The 19,194-nt window shown below is 37.6% G+C and overlaps 1 protein-coding gene across 2 annotated transcripts in view; it reads left to right on the forward strand.

Annotated features, from left to right (window-relative positions):
- Positions 1-15,586, forward strand: part of tbc1d22b (TBC1 domain family, member 22B) — a 58,680-nt gene extending 43,094 nt beyond the window's left edge. For both annotated transcript variants that reach the window (XM_081349914.1, XM_081349913.1), the window contains 2 exons: positions 10,151-10,246; positions 12,165-15,586. In XM_081349914.1, coding sequence (XP_081206040.1) covers positions 10,151-10,246; positions 12,165-12,293 — 225 coding nt within the window. In that variant the 3' untranslated portion in view covers positions 12,294-15,586. The remainder of the gene's footprint in view (positions 1-10,150; positions 10,247-12,164) is intronic.
- The last annotated feature ends 3,608 nt before the right edge of the window (positions 15,587-19,194 follow it).

Consider the following 19,194-nt stretch of genomic DNA (forward strand, 5'->3'; position numbering starts at 1 on the left):
GTGTTGAGAATTAGTTTTTCAGTTTGGTTACTCTGCTATAGTACCATTTTTGCTTTAGTCTAGAAATGTATAATTTGCCTGAATTTTTTAGGAAAAAATCATTATACAACCTTATTAATATTTATTAAAATGAATTTTACAATACATACTTCAGTGTAGGAATAGAAATGTGAATTATTATAATTAGTAATATTATTTAATTTTAATGTTTCAATATTCATTCCTATTTGTTAAATAATATGAACTAAAATTTGAATTCAAGCCAATACATAATGTAAATTTAGGGCATAGAAATGTGTATTATTATTATTATTATTATTGTGATAAATATTAATGATAATAAATATTCAAGTTCCTACACCCCTAAACTGGAGGGACAGTAGTAGAATATTGACAAAAACAGTACACCATTTTTGTACAGTACTATTGTCAAGTTTGTGTTGTAGTTTTGGATAAAAAAAATAGCATGTCATTTTATTTAAAAAAATAATTTAATTTATTTTTGTAGGAATAAAGATGTGTAAAAAAAACTTTTTTGGCCATTTCAGAAGATGGTTTTATGAAGAAGTTTTATGAATTTTCTTTACACTTGTGTTTTGTTATAGTAATTATAGTCAGTTATTAAATTCCACAACTGATAAATTCAATATCTTTTTACTAGTGCTGTCAATTGATAAAAAAACAAACAAAAAAAACCAAATTAATCGCACATTTTTCTGTAATTTATAGCGATTAATCCCTCCTAACTAAAGATTTTAATGTATTTGTATATAGTAATCTCCAAATTAATGTAGAAACAGCATAAAGACAGTATATTTTAAATATTTGTTTAATGGCATCTTTTTGTGAAAGAAGGCCATTATCACCGAAACCAATTCTGATGTCTCTGAAATAGATTTTTTCTTCCTTCTAAATTTTAGCCATTAATTATAGCCATTCATTGTTACAGTATAATTGAAATCTATCAGTTTTAACATTTATTAGGCTTTAAAAAAATAAAAATAAAAATTATTTAAGTGAACTTAAAACAATCTTCAAATAAACCCATTGTAATAAATGTCACAATTAGCTGTGCCTTCAATATATCAGGGCTCAATTTTTCAATTGGCCCAGTCAGACCAATTTAGATTTTTACCTGCCCTGTCAAAATGCACAAAAAGTTATTGTTTTCATTGTTTTGACCCATGTAACCTTTGTAAACGGTGCTTTAAGATTTTCAGGTAGGTCTAACGCATTATTTAAAATTTAAATAAAGTTATCAAACACTTCAGTCTTCACTGCATAAATTATAAATTAAATGTAGATTAATCCCTATTAAAGCTACAAAAATGATTCAGTCAAGAGCAATGAGTGATTTCTCTTTTGTTCTTTAATTAACATTAATGAAAGACATCACAGCAGCAGGTTTATTAGGCTGCTGTCACTTTAAGACCAGGCCTGATCCTCTCTCATCCTTCACTGTCGTCGCTCCTCCTTTTATGCCCCTGAAGCCCCACATGAGACCTCGAAGCTGGTGCGGAAATTAATCGCATGCACTGACGTGTTCACTTTGACAGCCCTACTTTTTACATCCCTAGTAACCCCTATGTCACCTCCCGTAACAGGGTTTGCGGGAATAATGCAGACTCCCATGAATGATTACTGATCTTCAAGTAATTTTTTTAAACGCTTCAGAGGTTATGGGTGACATGTCCTTGAAGACCATATGCTGCTCATACATTTTTTTTTTTCTTGTTAAAATGTCACAAAGGTGTGAACTACTCATATTCCTGTCATTCATTAATATTCCTTTGAAGAGTTTCCTTCCACTGATTTCCTTTCGTGTCCTGTCTTCATGTCCTCTCTGAGACTTCCTTTTGATATATCTCCTTGCTCATTTCTTTGTCCTTTACGTCTGCCTCCGCCTATCTGCCGTTCCATCTCTCATGCGTGGCTTTTTGACGTAGATCCATTCCCACAAGGTGGGTTTTATTGGATAAAGGGGGAATAGTTGTCAGGTGACAAGTACAATCTAAGAGAGGGAATGGCGAGTGGTGAACCATTTGCATGTCATTTGCTTTTTTACGTTTTGAATCAGCGTTGTTACCAAACATTGTCGATAGCCATGTTTGATCATCAGCCCCTTTAAGCAACCTTAAAGACAACACATACCTTTAAAGAAGTATTATGCCCTTTTACAAAGTCTTGATTTTGTTTTTGGGGTCTAATAGAATAGCTTTTCGTGCTTAAGCTCCAGTCTATTTAACCGATCTTCTATCGCCCTATAATCCATCGCGCTCTTTAAGGTCACTAAATTCGAGGCTTTTGCTCATACCTAGGATATCTAGGTCCACCAAAGGAGGGAGAGCATTTTCACATTTAGCACCAAAACTCTGGAATAGTCTTCCGGATACTGTTCGTTGCTCAGACTCGCTCTCCCAGTTTAAAACTAGATTAAAGACGCATCTCTTCAGCCAGGCATTCATATAATACTTTTAATCCTACAGTTAAATCCGACCTCTAGTTCATAAACGCCAGAGGAGAACTGGCCCCCGACTGAGCCCGGGTTCTCCCAAGGTTTTTTTTTTTTCTCCATTAGGTCACCTGATGGAGTTTTTCGGTTCCTTGCCACTGTTGCCTTTGGCTTGCTCAGTTGGGGATATTTGGGGATATTTAATTAAATTAATCAATCAACGATACTATTGATCAGCATTACCGAACGTAGACGTTCCACTAGAAACAAACATTGATGTATTGTTCTAATTTATTACTGTGAAGCTGCTTTGATACAACCTGTGTTGTGAAAAGCGCTATATAAATAAACTTGACTTGACTTGACTTGACTTAAATGTTTAGAAAACATTTTGCATATATTTTACATTGTTGCAGCATCTCATTTCCCAGTCTGTCAGTAACGCTCTGTTTAGTTCCTCCTTCTGAAAAGATTGGTCGCCTGGACCAGTGTGTTGTGATTGGTCAACCACTTCAAGAATGTTCAGAAATGTAATCTTAACCACAACAGCGAGTTTCAACTCACTACTAACGCAACTCAACCAGGCTTTGCCCCCCTTTTTTGCATATGCCTTGGGTGGGAATTATTTAAATAAGGAATATTGTGACGTGTTCGTTCCTGGAAAAAACCTCAAGACTACAATGAAGGCATTTCAGGAAGTTCAGAAACTGTTTTGAGTGACTTTGTGCTTTGTAACCTTGCAGACATTTTTCATGCTCAAACAGTTGAAAGTTGAAAATGTAAAAAATCATAATAGGAACTCTTTAATATATTTTGACATTTTTCTTAACCGCATGTGTAAAGATTTACAGGGTACCTTTAAGCTCTGCTTGACAAGCAGTTTTCCTCCAGTTATTTTCCATCTGATCTTTCTCAATTCCTGCTTCTTTTTTTCTTTACTTATTTCCACAGGCGTTTTCACTGTGGGGTCAGGGTTGGGGCGAGCAGTAAAGGTGGCATTGACCCACCTCACTGAGGTAGAGAAGGGGAAATGTGTCAGTGAGGCAAGCTTAAAACGCAGAGAGAAACCTAGCCTTGATGCATGTGTTTACAAGGTTAAACTACGCTTAAACCATCACTTGTATCCTGCCCTGCTTCCTTCAAATGTAATGATAGATCAAAGAGAGACATGCAGATCATCTATTTCAAAAATAAATAAAACTGTTAATGTTATAAAAAAAACATAAAATGCTGTAAAAATAAATATTATTACCATCAAGATGTGCATCACTTTTTGGTCAAGATCTTGTATTGAGAATGCAAGAGTCCAGCACTCTGTAAAGTCTCCTCCAGCACAACCCAAAGACTTTTAATGAATTTAAGGTCAGGACTCAATCATGAGTGAAAATGATTCTTCATGCTCCCTCCCAACCATTCTTTCACAATTTGAGCCTGATGAATCTTGACATTGTAATCCTGGAATATGGCCATGATGTGTCTTCCTACATGGTTGTTTGAGAAATGAAAATATACACACAGGGTTTGAAGAACTGTTGCCAAACATATCACCTGCTAGAAACATAAAAATCACTGCTATAATGATCCAATCATACACTCTTAAGCATTTGCCTATTTAAATCCAAACAGTGATTTTTTTTTTTGGCCGGGCAGTGTGAGATCTCCATATCAATATATATTAGAAATTTGTGTTAAAATAGATCTCTAATGTTGAACAAGTGTTAAAAAATCTAATGTTAAAAATGTTGAACAAAATGAAAAAGGTAATGTAAAATATAAAGCAGCTCGATGCCACATTGACAAGGGTTGCCTGTAAAGCAAACTTAAGCGCAACTTTATAGAACTGGCTCATGAATGTTAATGAGATTACATGAGAGGGTAGTCCAGGTTATGTAGCAGCATCTACAAGATTCAATTAATATACATGAGCTCGGCCATCATCTATCGTGACATCACAATGCGTACAACCTGCTTCAACTTTTTTTGGATAACATGGCTTGATGAAAGTAGATTTGGGTACATTTTGATTTCTCTTTGCCATCTAGCATTAATTAGACCTTTCTTTTGTCATTTTGTAATAAACTTCCATTGTTAAAATGGCATTTTGGGCTTTTCCGATAACACTGAATAATATGTTCCTGGTTAATTGTTAATGAATGCTTTCATTGACATTATCCAGTGAGCACAGCAGACACATGTTGCATGTTTGGCGGACCAGAGTAAGTTAATTAGATGAAAGGGTTTTATCCACTCATTCGAGGTTAAAGGCAGAGAAGAGAGGCTCAACTTCTCCTGGGCTCCTTTATCAGGTCCCTCCTGTAATTGCACGTTTGGCACAAAGACTCACTCCTCAAGATCAATTAGAGGTGCACAAAGAGCTCAGGCCAGAAAGAAAGAGATGTGGGCGAACAAAATGAAGAAGGGCTGAGAGAGAAAGAGCTGTGAAGACAAAAAGGAAAGTCATGCTAATGTCTGACTGATGTTCTAAAGCATCTGCATCTCACGGGACCCGGCCCCTCCATTAGTGAGATGGGTTTTGTTGAGAGGTGGAGAGAACACGGATACGTTCCTAGGAAAGAGACTTAATCACGAACGCTGCTTTCTTTTGCTTTTGTTGCTTAGTCTTCACTCATCTTAAGGCTCCTTTTCTCTCCTGTCTCTTTTTGTCTCTTGAGCCATTCTTACTGTCTCTTTCTTTTTCCATACAAACAAACAAGTACAGCAACTGTGTCAATTGGTGATACTATGGTACTTGTAGTACACTTAGTTTTGGTCCACTAATCAGAGTGAAAAAGGAGAAACAATATACTAACTGGCAAATTACGGTTATAAAGTTTGGGGTCAATAGGTTTGGGATCAAAAGTTAAGACATTTATAATGTTACAAAAGATTTCGATATCCAATAAATGCTGTTCTTTTCAACTTTCTATTCATCAAAGAAACAAATATTAAGCAGCGTAACTGTTTTTGACATTGATAATAAGAAATGTTACTCGAGCAGCAAATCAGCATATTAAAATGATTTCTGAAAGATCATGTGACACTGACAAATAATTGTAAAAATATGTTTATATATCTATATCTCTTTTTATAAAAAAAAAAATTTAGATAAGATACACAATTAATCAGTTAATTTCTTGATATTTTCGGACATTTTTTCCCCCCTTTTAGAAACATATAGTGCTACTTTTATTATTTTATTATTATACATTTTATTTATTAAAAAAAAATGTCAACGTGCAAAAGTCCTCTTTATTTGTTGATGTAGTTAAATTTTAGAGAATTAATAATAAAGTGAGATTTGAACCCGGTGATAACTGATAAACTGAATTCCTAGAATCGCTTCTAGTTCTTGCAATTCCTTTGTCTTGATAAAAATCCAACTTTTTCCTCCTTCCTCATTCTCCTCCTCTTTTCCCCATTTCTTCTCACTTCAAGAGGGACCAACAGAAATGAAAGCAAACAAAGCTATTTATAACCGCTCGCTGCCTCTCAAGTAACTGAATGTGCCACACTGTACACAACACAAGTAGAGGGGGATGCTGGGGAGAGAAGAGGATGAATGTGGAGCGGAGAGCCGGAATGGGTGGTGTCTTTAGATATGTTGGGAATAACTAACATGACCTAATTCCCATTCCAATACATTAGATAGATGGTAAAACTACATTAGGAGCTCTGTGTGTAGGCGCTCGACTGTAGCTGAATAATTTTATGAATAATATTTTAAAACTCATATTACTCATTATGGAAGAAAACGGTTCTTTTTATTTCTTCGCTGGAGCAGTAGCTAAGCAGCAGCAAATCCGGTTCAAATGAAGACTGAAAAATCCTCACACAGATCTTGTCTATACATCAACCATTTATATTGACCATGTCTGTCAGTGTCAAAAAATGCAAAAACATCTTAAAAGTGGCTGTTCTTTTAGTGTTATTTATATACTATTATAATATACTATTATTTATTTACCATTTATTAATATTTTAAATTAGCTTTTATTTTTATATTGTCTCTTCATTTTAATTGTATTTATTTTTTTGGCATTTTTATTAGTTTAGCTTTAAAGGGGCATTTCACCCATTTGAACATTGTTTTTTATTTAAAGTGGGTCATATATGTAGTCGAAATGTAAATAATTTTTGAATTTGGTCCCTTTGTGACCGAGAAAAGACAAAAAATAACTTCAGGACGCATTTGTATGAAAGACAACAACTCCCACAATGCACCACATTGCACAGCTCCGCAAGCCATTCCCACTAATCCAGAAAGCGCATATCTGCCTATAAGAGAAATCACTATTCCGTCTACAAGGCTAGCTACCACCAGAGCTTGAAATTAATTTCACATTCACACAAAATGTCTAGTTAGTTGGCGAACTCATTAGTGCATTACTCCTCGTTTGTATTTCTTTCGAAAAGGTGAATTATTGCATGGTACCTGGATGTTCAGTCAGAACATATGCGGTGCGAAACTAGAAACTAGTTCACAACACAAACGTCCGTGTCCTCGTCTGATTCAGAGATTTCGTCCAGGAGAAATTGTCATCGTTGAAATTCTTTGCCGCAGACGGACTCTATCTTTGTGTTCGTAGCGGTTCGTGGTTGCATAGTGAGATCACCGGCGCCACCAGTCCGCCCTAACTCGAGCCAGTCCGGGCTCCTCGTCCGCGGCAGGCAGGGCTTCTGCCTCGGCTGCTCTTCGCTATAATGCGGCTTGTAAAGGTAGCCACAAACACCTGATTCAAGCATCTGACTTACGAAATCCTCTTCCTCTAGTCTATATCATATTGAGCACTCTCCTCCGCTATTGTCATAACTTTACATCTGTCTCCACAGCGCCTGTTAGCTTAGCTTCAAACAAGATGGAGGATATTGCTTTCAGTTTCAGAGAGTAAAGTCCCACCCACTGATCTGTAATAGGTCTGTAGCGTGAGCGGGTCCCGCCCCCTGGGAGAGATGAGGAACGAGTGCTTGTAGTCTCAACAGAAATCCCCCCCTCTTACACTTCCTCCTACAATGACGCAAAATGACGATTTTTGCGTCATTGTAGGAGGAAGTGTAAAAGGTAAATAACAGATTTCTCCCGTATCAGGGGAAAATGAAAGAGTGTTGCACGACCATTCAATAGTATGACTGGGTTTCTAACAATGCAAAGCTTAATGCAAATGGGTGAAGTGTCCCTTTAAAGGGGCCATATAATGGTACATGCACTTTTACAAGTTGATTGTACTGAAATGTGTGTTGGCAGTGCCTGTACACAACCATCATATAATGATAAAAATCCATCCAGTGTTTTTTTTTTTATCTCCTTATGTTTTCCCCTGTCTCAAATCGAGCCGTCTGACGTCACACGGTCGGACGCCCCTCCCACGATTGTTGATTGACAGCAGCGTTTCAACACAGACCCGCCCTCACTCCTGAGCGAGCTGTCATCATAGTCCGCCGTTGTTGATACGCTGGAGCACTGTCTATGAGCAGAATGGCGTCTAAGGCCCCGTCCACACTACTGCGTTTTAGTTTAAAAACGGAGACCTTTTGCAACGTTTGCACCTCCCGTCCACACTAAAACGGCAAAAACGGAGACCCAAAACGGAGAAGTTTAGAAACGCTGCCGACCCGTTTTTCGTTTTGAATCTCCGGAGGGCGTTTTAGTGTGGACGGGTCAAAACGGAGGACTTTAGAAACGATGACGCAGATGCTCACACTCGGCTCTATGATTGGGTGTCATCAGTCATGGAGTACACAGGTAATATTCAGTAAACTTCACCCGCTGGAACAGTTTCTTACAGTAATAAACTGCCGCGTCTCAGGCGCGGCTCGCGCGGTAAACGCGTGCATATGTTATAAATAGAACCGACGCCTATTTTTTATGCGACACGTGTTGGAAGCGTTTCCAGGCAAAATAGAATAGGAAAATATGTAATTTTGACACAAATACATATTAATAAATGACATCTTGATGTTTGAAAGCATTTTTTTACAGTCTATGTCTGAAAGTCTCTATGTTTACACCGGCACGCGCATGCCCAGTGTTGGTGAATAGTCACGTGATCCGCGTTTTCAGTCGTTTTAATGTGGACGGAGATCAATTCTAATACGCAGCTAAAACGCTGGTGTGGACGGAGATCGTATTCGTTTTAATTCTCCGTTTCTAAACGAAAACGCAGTAGTGTGGACGGGGCCTAAGCGATTGTGGTGTTCTGTTCTTGGGTGCAATAAGGAACACAGCAGTCATATTGATGTTCCTAAATCCAAACCGCTGAAGACGCAGTGGCTGAGTTTTGTTTTTCGAAGGGAATATTCCCCACAATCAACGTCAATGCTTTCATGTTTGCGCGAATCATTTCACACACCAGACTGCTTTACAAACGAGGATCAGTATAAAGCTGGTTTTGCTAAGAAGCTGCTCCTGAAAAAAGGATCGGTACCAACTATTCGTGTTCCTGCTGCACCTCCAGAAGAACTGAAGTGTGTGTAATGTTTTATTAACCTTTATATTAATCTTTATATTAATCTTTGCAAATCGCTTGCACGCTTCACGATGAATGCGGCTATTTTTACACTCAGGTACATTACGGCATGTTTTCTATGTACGACTTTCTCAATATAATTCATAATCCCACGTTTATAATGAACAACGCGTTATGGTTATTGTGTTTTTATTACAAACGGTGTAATCGCAGAACAGTGGGGCGGGGTGAGCAAAGCTCATTATCATTTAAAGATACAAAATGAGTGTTTTCTTACAATACTAATGAGAATTTTTAATTAAAGTATATTACAAACTTTTAATTTAGACCCTAAAGAATCATATTAGCTTGTACAAAAATGGCATTATATGACACCTTTAATTTATTCCATTTTAGTTTTAGTAATTTTAGTACTTACATTTATTTCTGTTTTTGTTTCCGTTTTTTTTTTTTTTCATCTAATATTTATATTTATAATAGTAGTAATAGTTCTAGCTAACAATAACGCTGGTGAGGTACAGACTAAATTCACGAATAATTTTTTGTTGAAAATCTTCCTCTTCATAGCTTTCAAATCTCTTTTACGTTCATGTTTAGAAATGGCCTGGTTTGATATCATTGGTTCTCAAACTATGGTGAAGAATTACTTAAATTTCAGTCTTAGAGGCACTGGTGCTGCATCAGTCTGGAGCCCTGTATAATATGACTTCAAAGGCTCTAAATATAGCACATACTTTTGTGGCACTTTCATGTTTTTTTGTTTGTTTGTTTGTTTGTTTTGTTTTTTTCCATAAACTGCTGTTGTAAGGGGGAAAAAAACTTGTAAAGATTTAATAAAGTCCATTTAGTTTTTCAAAGCAGCTTTGTGAAGTCATAAATCCCACAGCCAGCAAGCCAAAGACCTCGAGGAAAAACTCCTTAAGATGTTCAGGTATGAAGACAAAAAGCCTTAAAAGGAACCAACACAAGGGTGAATAAATGATGACAGAATTTTTAATTTTGGATGAACTATTGCTTTAAAGCTCAAGGCTGGTAACTGAAAGGTTGCTGGTTCAATCCCTGCAAGGAGCAAACCTCGAACAATCATTATTTTGCCCTTTGGGAAAGCCACTTAACCCCAGGGGTTGTCTCTCTAATAAGTGTGCTGTATGTCACTTTGGATAATCATCTGCTTAATGACTGCTTACTTATGCAAGCATGTGCATTCTGCTCTGTATCTGCTCTTGATCCTCAGGCGGAGTCAGAGGGATTCTCACATTTCCACCTCTACGTGTGCGCCGCCTTCCTCATCAAATGGCGTAAAGAGATCCTCTCCATGCTGGACTTTCAGGTACCGATATGTTTCCGTGTTTCGTGCATGTCACGGCCGCTGGGCTCCTTGAATAAGCTTAGGTCGTTTACATGTGACTGTCTGCATGTCTTCCCACACATGCATGCATCACTTGAAAGCGTCCCGTCCGTCACTTATCCCAAGACTATCGGAATAATTGGCCCTCCAGTGGAGAGGCCTCTGCTGAAACCGAATTTCACAGACCAGCGGATTCACCACACCTCAGCGCCCGCGAAAAGAGAACGTTCTGTTATTTGCCCTCATTCTCTCTCTTTCACGCTTTCTTTCGAAGGATCTCCACGCCTCGGCTCCGTCTCTGCTTCTCTCGTTTATTATTTGCCTCATTGTCAGGTCGGGTAGAGAAGGGTTTGATAAACATCTCTTTGAGCTGGCGTTTATACTCGGGCTGTCAGTGGTTTAAAATAATCACATTTAATCATCTATGGACTGATGATCGTGTTCACACGATCGCTTTCACAAATTTGCTTATTTGATTTTTAAAAACTTCTATAAATATTAATAATAATATTTATATTTATTGTTGTTGTTGAGAAAATCTGTGATGCGATCATATGAAAAATCTTAAAATATTTAAGACGAAAATTATTCATCTTAATTAAAATAAAATATAGTGATGACAATGGTAACAATAAATGATTCATATAGTTTATTAAGATACATAGTTTAGTCTATGATATTTTAAGAATTTCCCCATGATCGCTATCACAGATTTCCTTACTTGATTTTAAATAATGATATATAAATAACATAAATATTCACATTAATATTTTATTCTAAAATATTATTATTATTATTATCATTATAGTTATTATTAATAAGAATCTTTTATACCAATATTTTATTCAATATTTTAATGTTTATTATTAAATATTTACATTTTTATAGTAATTTTTTAAATAATACTTTTAGTTATTTTTTTTTAAATTAGATTCTGGATCCCAAATTTTCGTTTTAGTCTTAGATTTTTTCAAAAAACATTTTTCTTACCAAACATCAAAGACGTTGATGTTTGCTATAGTCTTTTGGTGCTTTAACCGTACATAAGATTGCACATTGAGGGCGACTTTCACTTGTAGGTGATATTTCAGACTTGTTGAGCTTTGATGGTTATTAGTTTACTCCTCAAAGACCGCAAATGTCCCATCTGGATTTGATTTATAAATAAATGACTCAAGTGTTTCTCCACTGATAAATGAGCTTCTGTTTACAGGATTGTTGTGCCTGAGAATTGAACTAAGACATCTGTGTTTTTGCAAATCGCAAAAAAAAAGAAAGAAAAAAAAAAAGAAACCATTGTTGGTTAATGCCGTAATGGTTTTAAGTCAATTTAACCATGTCAAACATCTTTGATCAATCTTTTAAGTTAACTTAGTTTATATTGATGCTGGACTATTTGGTATATATATATATATATAGGCTGTTATGATGAGCACCATTATTTTTTTATTTTTTTTATCCCAAAGCTCAAAGGCAGTTAGCAACTTTAAAATCAATGATTTTCAGCTTGTATGCTACTCCGCTAAAATTACCAGACCGAAGAACCCGAGATCTGATCTTACACAGAGTGAAGCTGATTATGATAGATCTGTTCTTGTGCACTTACAGCAGCTGTAGGTGGTGGAATACCCACACACACACACACACACACACACACACACACACGCTAAACACACAAGCAGTGACCTAAGAGCAGCACCAATCATGACTCACGTCATCCTAACATTGTAATCATGCCGTGATTACAAGTATTTCCAGTTGAGAACAGTAAAAATGCATTTCTAAGAATAGGTAATAGCCAGGAAACAGTATTTTTTTGAGGTGGAAGGCTGCTACCAGCAGATTGACGGAGCTCTTTAAATGATCCAGTTTTATAGAATGTGTTTTTATGTCTTTTCAGAGCCTGCTAATTCTCCTGCAGAACCTTCCCACAATACACTGGGGCAACGAAGAGGTGGGTTTACTACTGGCAGAGGCCTACAGACTCAAATACATGTTCGCTGACGCTCCGAGCCACTACAAGAGATGAGAACCCGTAACCGGACCACAACGAGTCTCCGCAAACCCAGACGATGATCTGACCTAACAACGAACAGTGAAGTTAGAGCTCACCAATTTTCGCCAATGACGTCAAATTTGTGTCATCGTCTGTTACAATTCACAATAAAGAATGAGACGGCGTAAACAACCACGAACAAAACAGATATTTTGGGAAAAAACTGCCATCTTGATGGCTGACAGTTCAATTTGCCTGCAGATGACTTCAGAAGATAACTGACAACGAGATGCCAAGCGCTGAGGAAAAGAAAGCGCTTATGTGAGCGTATCAGAGTAAAAACAGAAGGACATGACATACTAGCATTGTTTCTCCGAAGGCTTCCTCCATTTGTTACCTCAGATGTGAAGAAACCATCTCTCTCGGTTTTATTTTGTGGCAGATCTTTTTTTCCCCCTATGATGTTCTCTTGCTTTGTGTTATTAGAGCATAATGTGATCTCCTCTGACCTTTTGCTCATTGCGACATTGATTGTACCACACGCAGGTACACGGGTCGATTCCTGTTGAAATCACTCGGAGACGGCGTTATTGAAGCTCTGCAATACGTGAAACTATGGCAGCCGTAAAGGGTCATTTCTCAAGCATTACGGATTCGAAGAATCAATATGCAACCTCCAGAGGATGTGTTTGGGTTTTGTTTTGGGTTTTTATGTTTTATTAGAATCGTAAGACTGTGTATATTAACAATCAAACATGAGAATCTAATCTTTTAAAGTGGCTTTGTATTCGTATGAAGCTCTTGCACAATTATTTCTTAGAAAATTGGTACTTTTAGAGCTTTAGTATAAGCGTTCGAAGGCCACTACTGAGGTAACGTTTCACTGAAGACGGCTGAATCAAACTGCAGTGAAATATTAATGTGGCTTTATAAAGAATGAATCAGTGTGATGTGAGGTCAGCATATGAGACCACAGGACTGGAGTCGTGTTGAAAGAAACCTACTGACTTCGAGACGGACTGAAGGGTTTTGGTATTCTCTGTGTGATACTGAAGGGTGGCTGGGTAATACCTGGCAGACACGCTTCAAGCTGCACAAATCATAATCTTAAATACTGTTGGAGAACAGTAAATGAAGTCTCAAAGCACTGTGAAAAGGCATCTACCATTCGCACGTACATTTAATCTCCCCGGGCAACCAAATTATGCAGATGCTTATGCTAATCAGATGTAGATGATCTGATTATCTCCCTTTTCCCTTTGAACCCTTGTTTCACCTCTCGGTATATTTATTAACTCCAGCTGATTCGTTTTGATTGGTTATTAATTGTTCAAGTTCTGAATCTTTCCAAAGTAGATGTGTGATCTTTAAAAACCGGCGTGTAATGCGAAATGATTTTCTCTGACTTATCAAAAGCAAATATTTTCATTAAAAACCTCTAATCATTTCGTATAACTTGGACCAACACCCTGCATGGATAATCTGAATAATAAATTAAATGAGTGTCTTTCTGCTTTAATTATTGAAGCGAATGGATTGTATTGATTAGAGGAAGGTGTCAGAATCAGTTAAAAGTGATGCTGTTGAACTTCTGGCTCAGCGCTGTGGAGGATTTTGAGTTTGCTGATGTTAAACGCTTGAATAATGTACATTTTGTCGGCTCGCTGTCCTTGTTCATCCGTCAGTGACATTTGAAACCACCTGCGCCGTACGGTCTTGCTGTTACAATCTATTTTTGATGAAGCATTTGCAGTGCTGCACTCTTATTTTGAAGTGAACTGGAATGTATTTTTTTTTATTTCAGTGTATGTCTTTAGGTTTATGTCTTTGCATACTGTAATAAGCTGATACTCACTCCAGAGATAATTAGTTTGCTCGTCACCCCTTCAAAGTGCGCTAATGAAAGGGTGACTTATTGTCAAGGTTTGGTATTGCTGACCCTGGTGAGGAGATGAGGCGGTAATTAGAGTGAATTTACAGATTAGCTCCCATTTTTAGTCTTTTGAATGTTATGAAAGTCTGAAGATTTAAGTCAACATGAAATCAAAATGGACACCATTTACTTCCTAATCCATTTTATTACACATTTAATACACTTCCTTAATACATATTGCTGGTCGTATTGCCTGCGATTCATTAGTGCACGTTGTGATTTGGCCTTCATAATCTTCATCACTGCCTCTGAAACACGTTTTCTTTTCTGCTGATGTCACTTAGTCTGATGGAGAAAGTTAACCAATAACCGTATGACCATGTCTGGCTCTTGTACAGAGACTTGTCACCCTTTCTCAATGCCTTATCCAAAGTGTAACATGTTATGTCTTGTTCTAGCTAATCAAAAAAAAAAAGAAGCTTTTCTTAATCAGTTATTGCTGTGGTTTGTACTGTACACTGCAGTTCAAAGGTTTTGGGGTTGGTAAGATTTGTTTTTAATGTTTTTGAAAGAAGTCTTTTATGCTTAGCCAGGCTGCATTTATTTGATCAGAAACATAGTAAAAACTATATATATCACAATTTACAAACTGTTTGTTTGTCATTCCTGTGATGCAAAGCTGAGTCTTCAGTGTCACATGATCCTTTAGAAATCATTCTAATATGCTGATCGGGTGATCAAGAAACATTTATTATTATTATTATTATCTTTGTTGAAAACGGTTGTGCTGCTTAATTTTGTGAAAGCCATGATACATTTTTTTCAGGATTAGTCAATGAATAGAAAGTTCAATAGATTAGCATTTATTTGAAATAGAAGTCTTTGTAACTTTAAAAATGTCTTTACTGTCATTTCTGATTAATTTAATTAATCCTTGCTGCATAAAAGTATGAATGCCCTTTTGAACAGTAGTGTACACTGTAAAAGCAATTTTCTTTCATATCCATTAGAGAACCCATACAGCTGTCTCAGCCAATACAATGGCTTTATTTAAGGAGGAGGATATGATTCTGCAGCAGTTTAGGATCTCGTATGATGATGCAGATGATGTTTCACAGTACACTGCAAACTCGCTTTCAGCTTCATTCTGGTACAGTATGTAACGCTCACTTTCTATCATCCAATCAATTCCTGATGGATAAAATATTAATGTCCAGCCTGCATTTTGTTCTTGAATATTATGTTCCACTTAAATTGGTTGCCATTTTGGTTTTGAAATGCCATTTCATGTTGACTTTTACACTTCTGGCCATCTTTCATCATGAATGTTTTAAACGGTTTCTCAGACACATCTTGATTGTATTACATCTATTGCCTTTTCCTGCATGTGCATTCGTACCTTGTTTTTGCAAGTACACATTAAACCACTGTTTTTTGATGATTCCATCTGCTTATGGTACAAATGATGAGTATTATTTTATTGTGAATCTTAGGCCCTGTTTACACCTGGTATTAAGAAGTGTTTTCGTCAATCCGATCACAAGTGGACGAAGCTAAATACAATACAGGAGGAAACGGAGATTCGGAAACTTCCAGAGATAGTCGAGAACGCATTCGACAGGATTGCTTTCGTAGTGTAAATGCTCATGTGTTCGAACAGCCACAAAAGACTGTCCACTCTACGCCTACTGAACTTATGTTTAAACATTATTGGAAGCGCGCTAGCCGGATGGGATTTAAACTTTTGGCTGAAGACCCAAGTTTGGTTTGAAGATGAAAAATGTACCAAGCACAATGTTTTCTCACCATTCCTGATATCTAACACACGCAGTGTTTGACGTGGTCTTTCAGCTGTCAGAGCAGAAACGAAAGCTACTGCTCTCCATGTTTTTCCGTCATCTCCGGTCGCATTCATATGTAAATTTCTCAGCTTATTTCGTCCATTAGATCAAAAGATCTGAAAAAGCCCATACGTTTACGCACCCATAGACCCTCCCCTCAAAGAAATCAGGACAGAAGTGGTGGAAAGTGGACAAAAGAGACGAATTAAAACACCAGGTGTAAACGGGAATGTGTGTCCCTCGTTTAATTTTGATCCGATAGATCGATTTGATCTTAATACCAGGTGTAAACGGTCTTACTCGTGTTGGTCATGTATTCATATTTGTTGTTTTGTTTTTACTTATTTCTGGCCTTTTGATTTTGAGCGAGTCGACTGTGGTTAATAGAATTGATGTTTTTTCCTTTGTTTTCATAGCTTTCCCTTTCTTTTATAGAAGAAAAGAATAGAAAACGTGTGTGCCCTGCCGGTACGTCCACCATGTCTATTTATAGACATGTCCTCTACGTCTTAAGTTATTTGTCTCCTTCCAATGCTTTTCCCATCTCTCCATTTTGGGCTCTCCGCTTGGCATCATTCCTCCTTTCATTTATCCGTTCCATCCATCGGGGCTGTGTTTGAAAGATATGCTTTCGTTCTTTTTTGATTTATTCAAAATGTACTCTATAATTTTAGGATCAAATATTTGCCTTTGGTCTGCAAATAGAAATGGTGCTTCTCCTTGTATTAGTCATTCTACTTGTGGAGTGAGTGATTTTTGTTTTATTTATTTTTTTGCAGTTTTATGATAATGTAGATGTGGAAGAACAGTATACTGTGGTTTATGCAGCTCATAGCGTCATGATTGTTTTCACAATTTGCAATGCAAATGAGTCTCTGTAGCAGCTTCATGGTGCGTCCCGATGCCAGATCTCTGTTGTTCTTTTATTTGTGTTGTTTTCCCCTCCGCGTTTAATGCCAAAATCCTCGAGTCAATGGGTTCTTATTGCTTAATCAGTGCTTTTGTAGTCCACCACTCTGCTTTTAGCCTTAAAGAAAAGAGGAAATGTGGGAGTTTTCTGTTGTATGTTTGATTTTTGGATTCTATTAAACTGTTGGTACTCTGTTTTAATTTCGTTATTGTGTGTGTGTGTGTGTGTGTGTGTGTGTGTGTGTGCGCGTGTGTGTGTGTGAAGAATGACCGTGTCCTCTTGATGAGTCCAGGCAGCTGACGCTCGGAAGCGCCCTGTGGAAATGTCAGCTGTAATTAGCGCTTGTTAAGCAAATGGCAGGGTTAATGACCTCGTCGTCTCCCTGCCCACAGCCACAGTCTGTTGACTGTTGACTGACTGCGACCAAACCGCCATTAAACATTTATTATTCAATTTGACCGTTCCGTCCAAGGTGTTGATGGCCATTCCAGGATGCTGCGAATTTCGGGGGGAATTATGGGACATTAGAACAGCTAATTGTGCAGTTCGCCATTTATTTTTAGCCGTCCTGTCGAAAGGACAAAAGGTGATTTCACAGACATGCCGTAAGTAAGTCCATAGAGAGAGTGTACTGAGAGAGTGTGCTGACGGACTAGCAGGGAAAGTGTTTTGGGCCTCTGCGGTACGCTGTCCTTATGAGAAATGACGAGGGAAGATTTTTAAATTAGTCATTTTGAATTATGTAAAATGTTTGGCCTTTACATGTCAGCAGCTTTCTGCTTTAGGGGGATCTATGTTGGAGCAAACCGAAGGTAACGGCACGCAACCAACTGCACACACTTGACAGAACAACGCAAGATTTGGTTAAAGGGTTGGCTTTTTAGGCATTAAAGGGATAGTTCACCCAAAAATCTAAATTCTGTCATCATTTACTCACCCTCAAGTTGTTCCAAACTAGAATGAATTTCTGCACTGAACTTTTTCTTTTTCAGTAACTTTTGAAGATTAATAGTATTTATATAATGATAGTATTAATTAGTATCTAATTAATGGTATATAATAACAATAATATTTTAATAAAAATCTAATATTGTAATTTTATTGTCCCTAGTCCAATTGTTTTTCAAGACTGTTCTTGATCACCCTGTTTATTTTGTGATAATGACCAGCTGACTTTACATTACCCTATGGCACCGCTACTTACTAAGCAGAATAAAAAAATGGACATGAAATATTAATTTGAGTTGAAATTTTCTTTCTCTTGATAGTATGCTGGGATAGTAGCAGGGTAATATAAATGTTTAAAAAATGCGTAAAATTACCTAATAAAAAAAAAATCCATTTACGTAAAATTACATTCAAATGAATTCCCCTAAAAATAGCTTTAAAATTGAAATGTCCTTTTAATATTTTTAGTATATGCAATAACCTTAGTAAGTGGTAATTTATCTTCTGTTATAATGCACCCTGTTTTGCTTCCTTTATTCGTGACCATATTAACAATATAACAAAGCCTCTCGCTTCATTTTAGATTCCAGCTCCAATCCCCCCCCCCCCCCCCCCCGCGCGCACTTCCTGTCACTCTCCATCTTTTGGTCTTTCCGCTTGGTTTGCTCTCATGCACAACCCTATTTGCAGGTGGACCATTGTGATCTGTCTAAATATTACTTCTCCATCGTCCCCGGTGCTCCACGGCCCCCGGAGCTCCCATCCGTCAGGGCTGATGGAGGCGCGAGGCGGGAACCGCTCTCCCATGCAGAAGGCCTCCGTCGACGCCTGAAATATTGATCACAGCAACTCATGGAAGAGCTGCCACCCAAAGCCCGTGACAGCACTCGGGTCACTGTGACAAAGACAGAGGTGAGTGATTCCATGTGATTAGGTATAGCCAGAGGCACTTGTGGCATTTTCAGTCTCAAGTGTGCTGAAAGGGATGGAAACGAAGAGGGAGAAGAAAGAGAGTGAGAGACAGAGGAAGTGAACCTACTTCTAGGTCCTTTTTGCCGGAGTGCCATTATTCAGGGCAGCTGATTCAGGAATTCAATAATGGATGGAGTGAGCTCTCTCTTTCTCTGTGGAAGAGTAAAAGCTGCAGCTGAAAGGTCATTGATGCTTCTCTTCCAGTCTCACTTTATCCTCATTTCCTCCCAGTTCCCATCCAGTAGCTAATCAGTGACTGACAGCTCAACCCACTCATCTCTCTCTCTCTCTCTCTCTCTCTCTCTCTCTCTCTCTCTCTCTCTCTCTCTCTCTCTCTCTCTCTCTCTCTCTCTCTACACACCTGTGTTTGTCTCTTATCTGCAGATGGAG

Source organism: Scardinius erythrophthalmus, assembly GCF_964197995.2.
Source record: "Scardinius erythrophthalmus genome assembly, chromosome: 20".
Classification (NCBI taxonomy): domain Eukaryota; kingdom Metazoa; phylum Chordata; class Actinopteri; order Cypriniformes; family Leuciscidae; genus Scardinius; species Scardinius erythrophthalmus.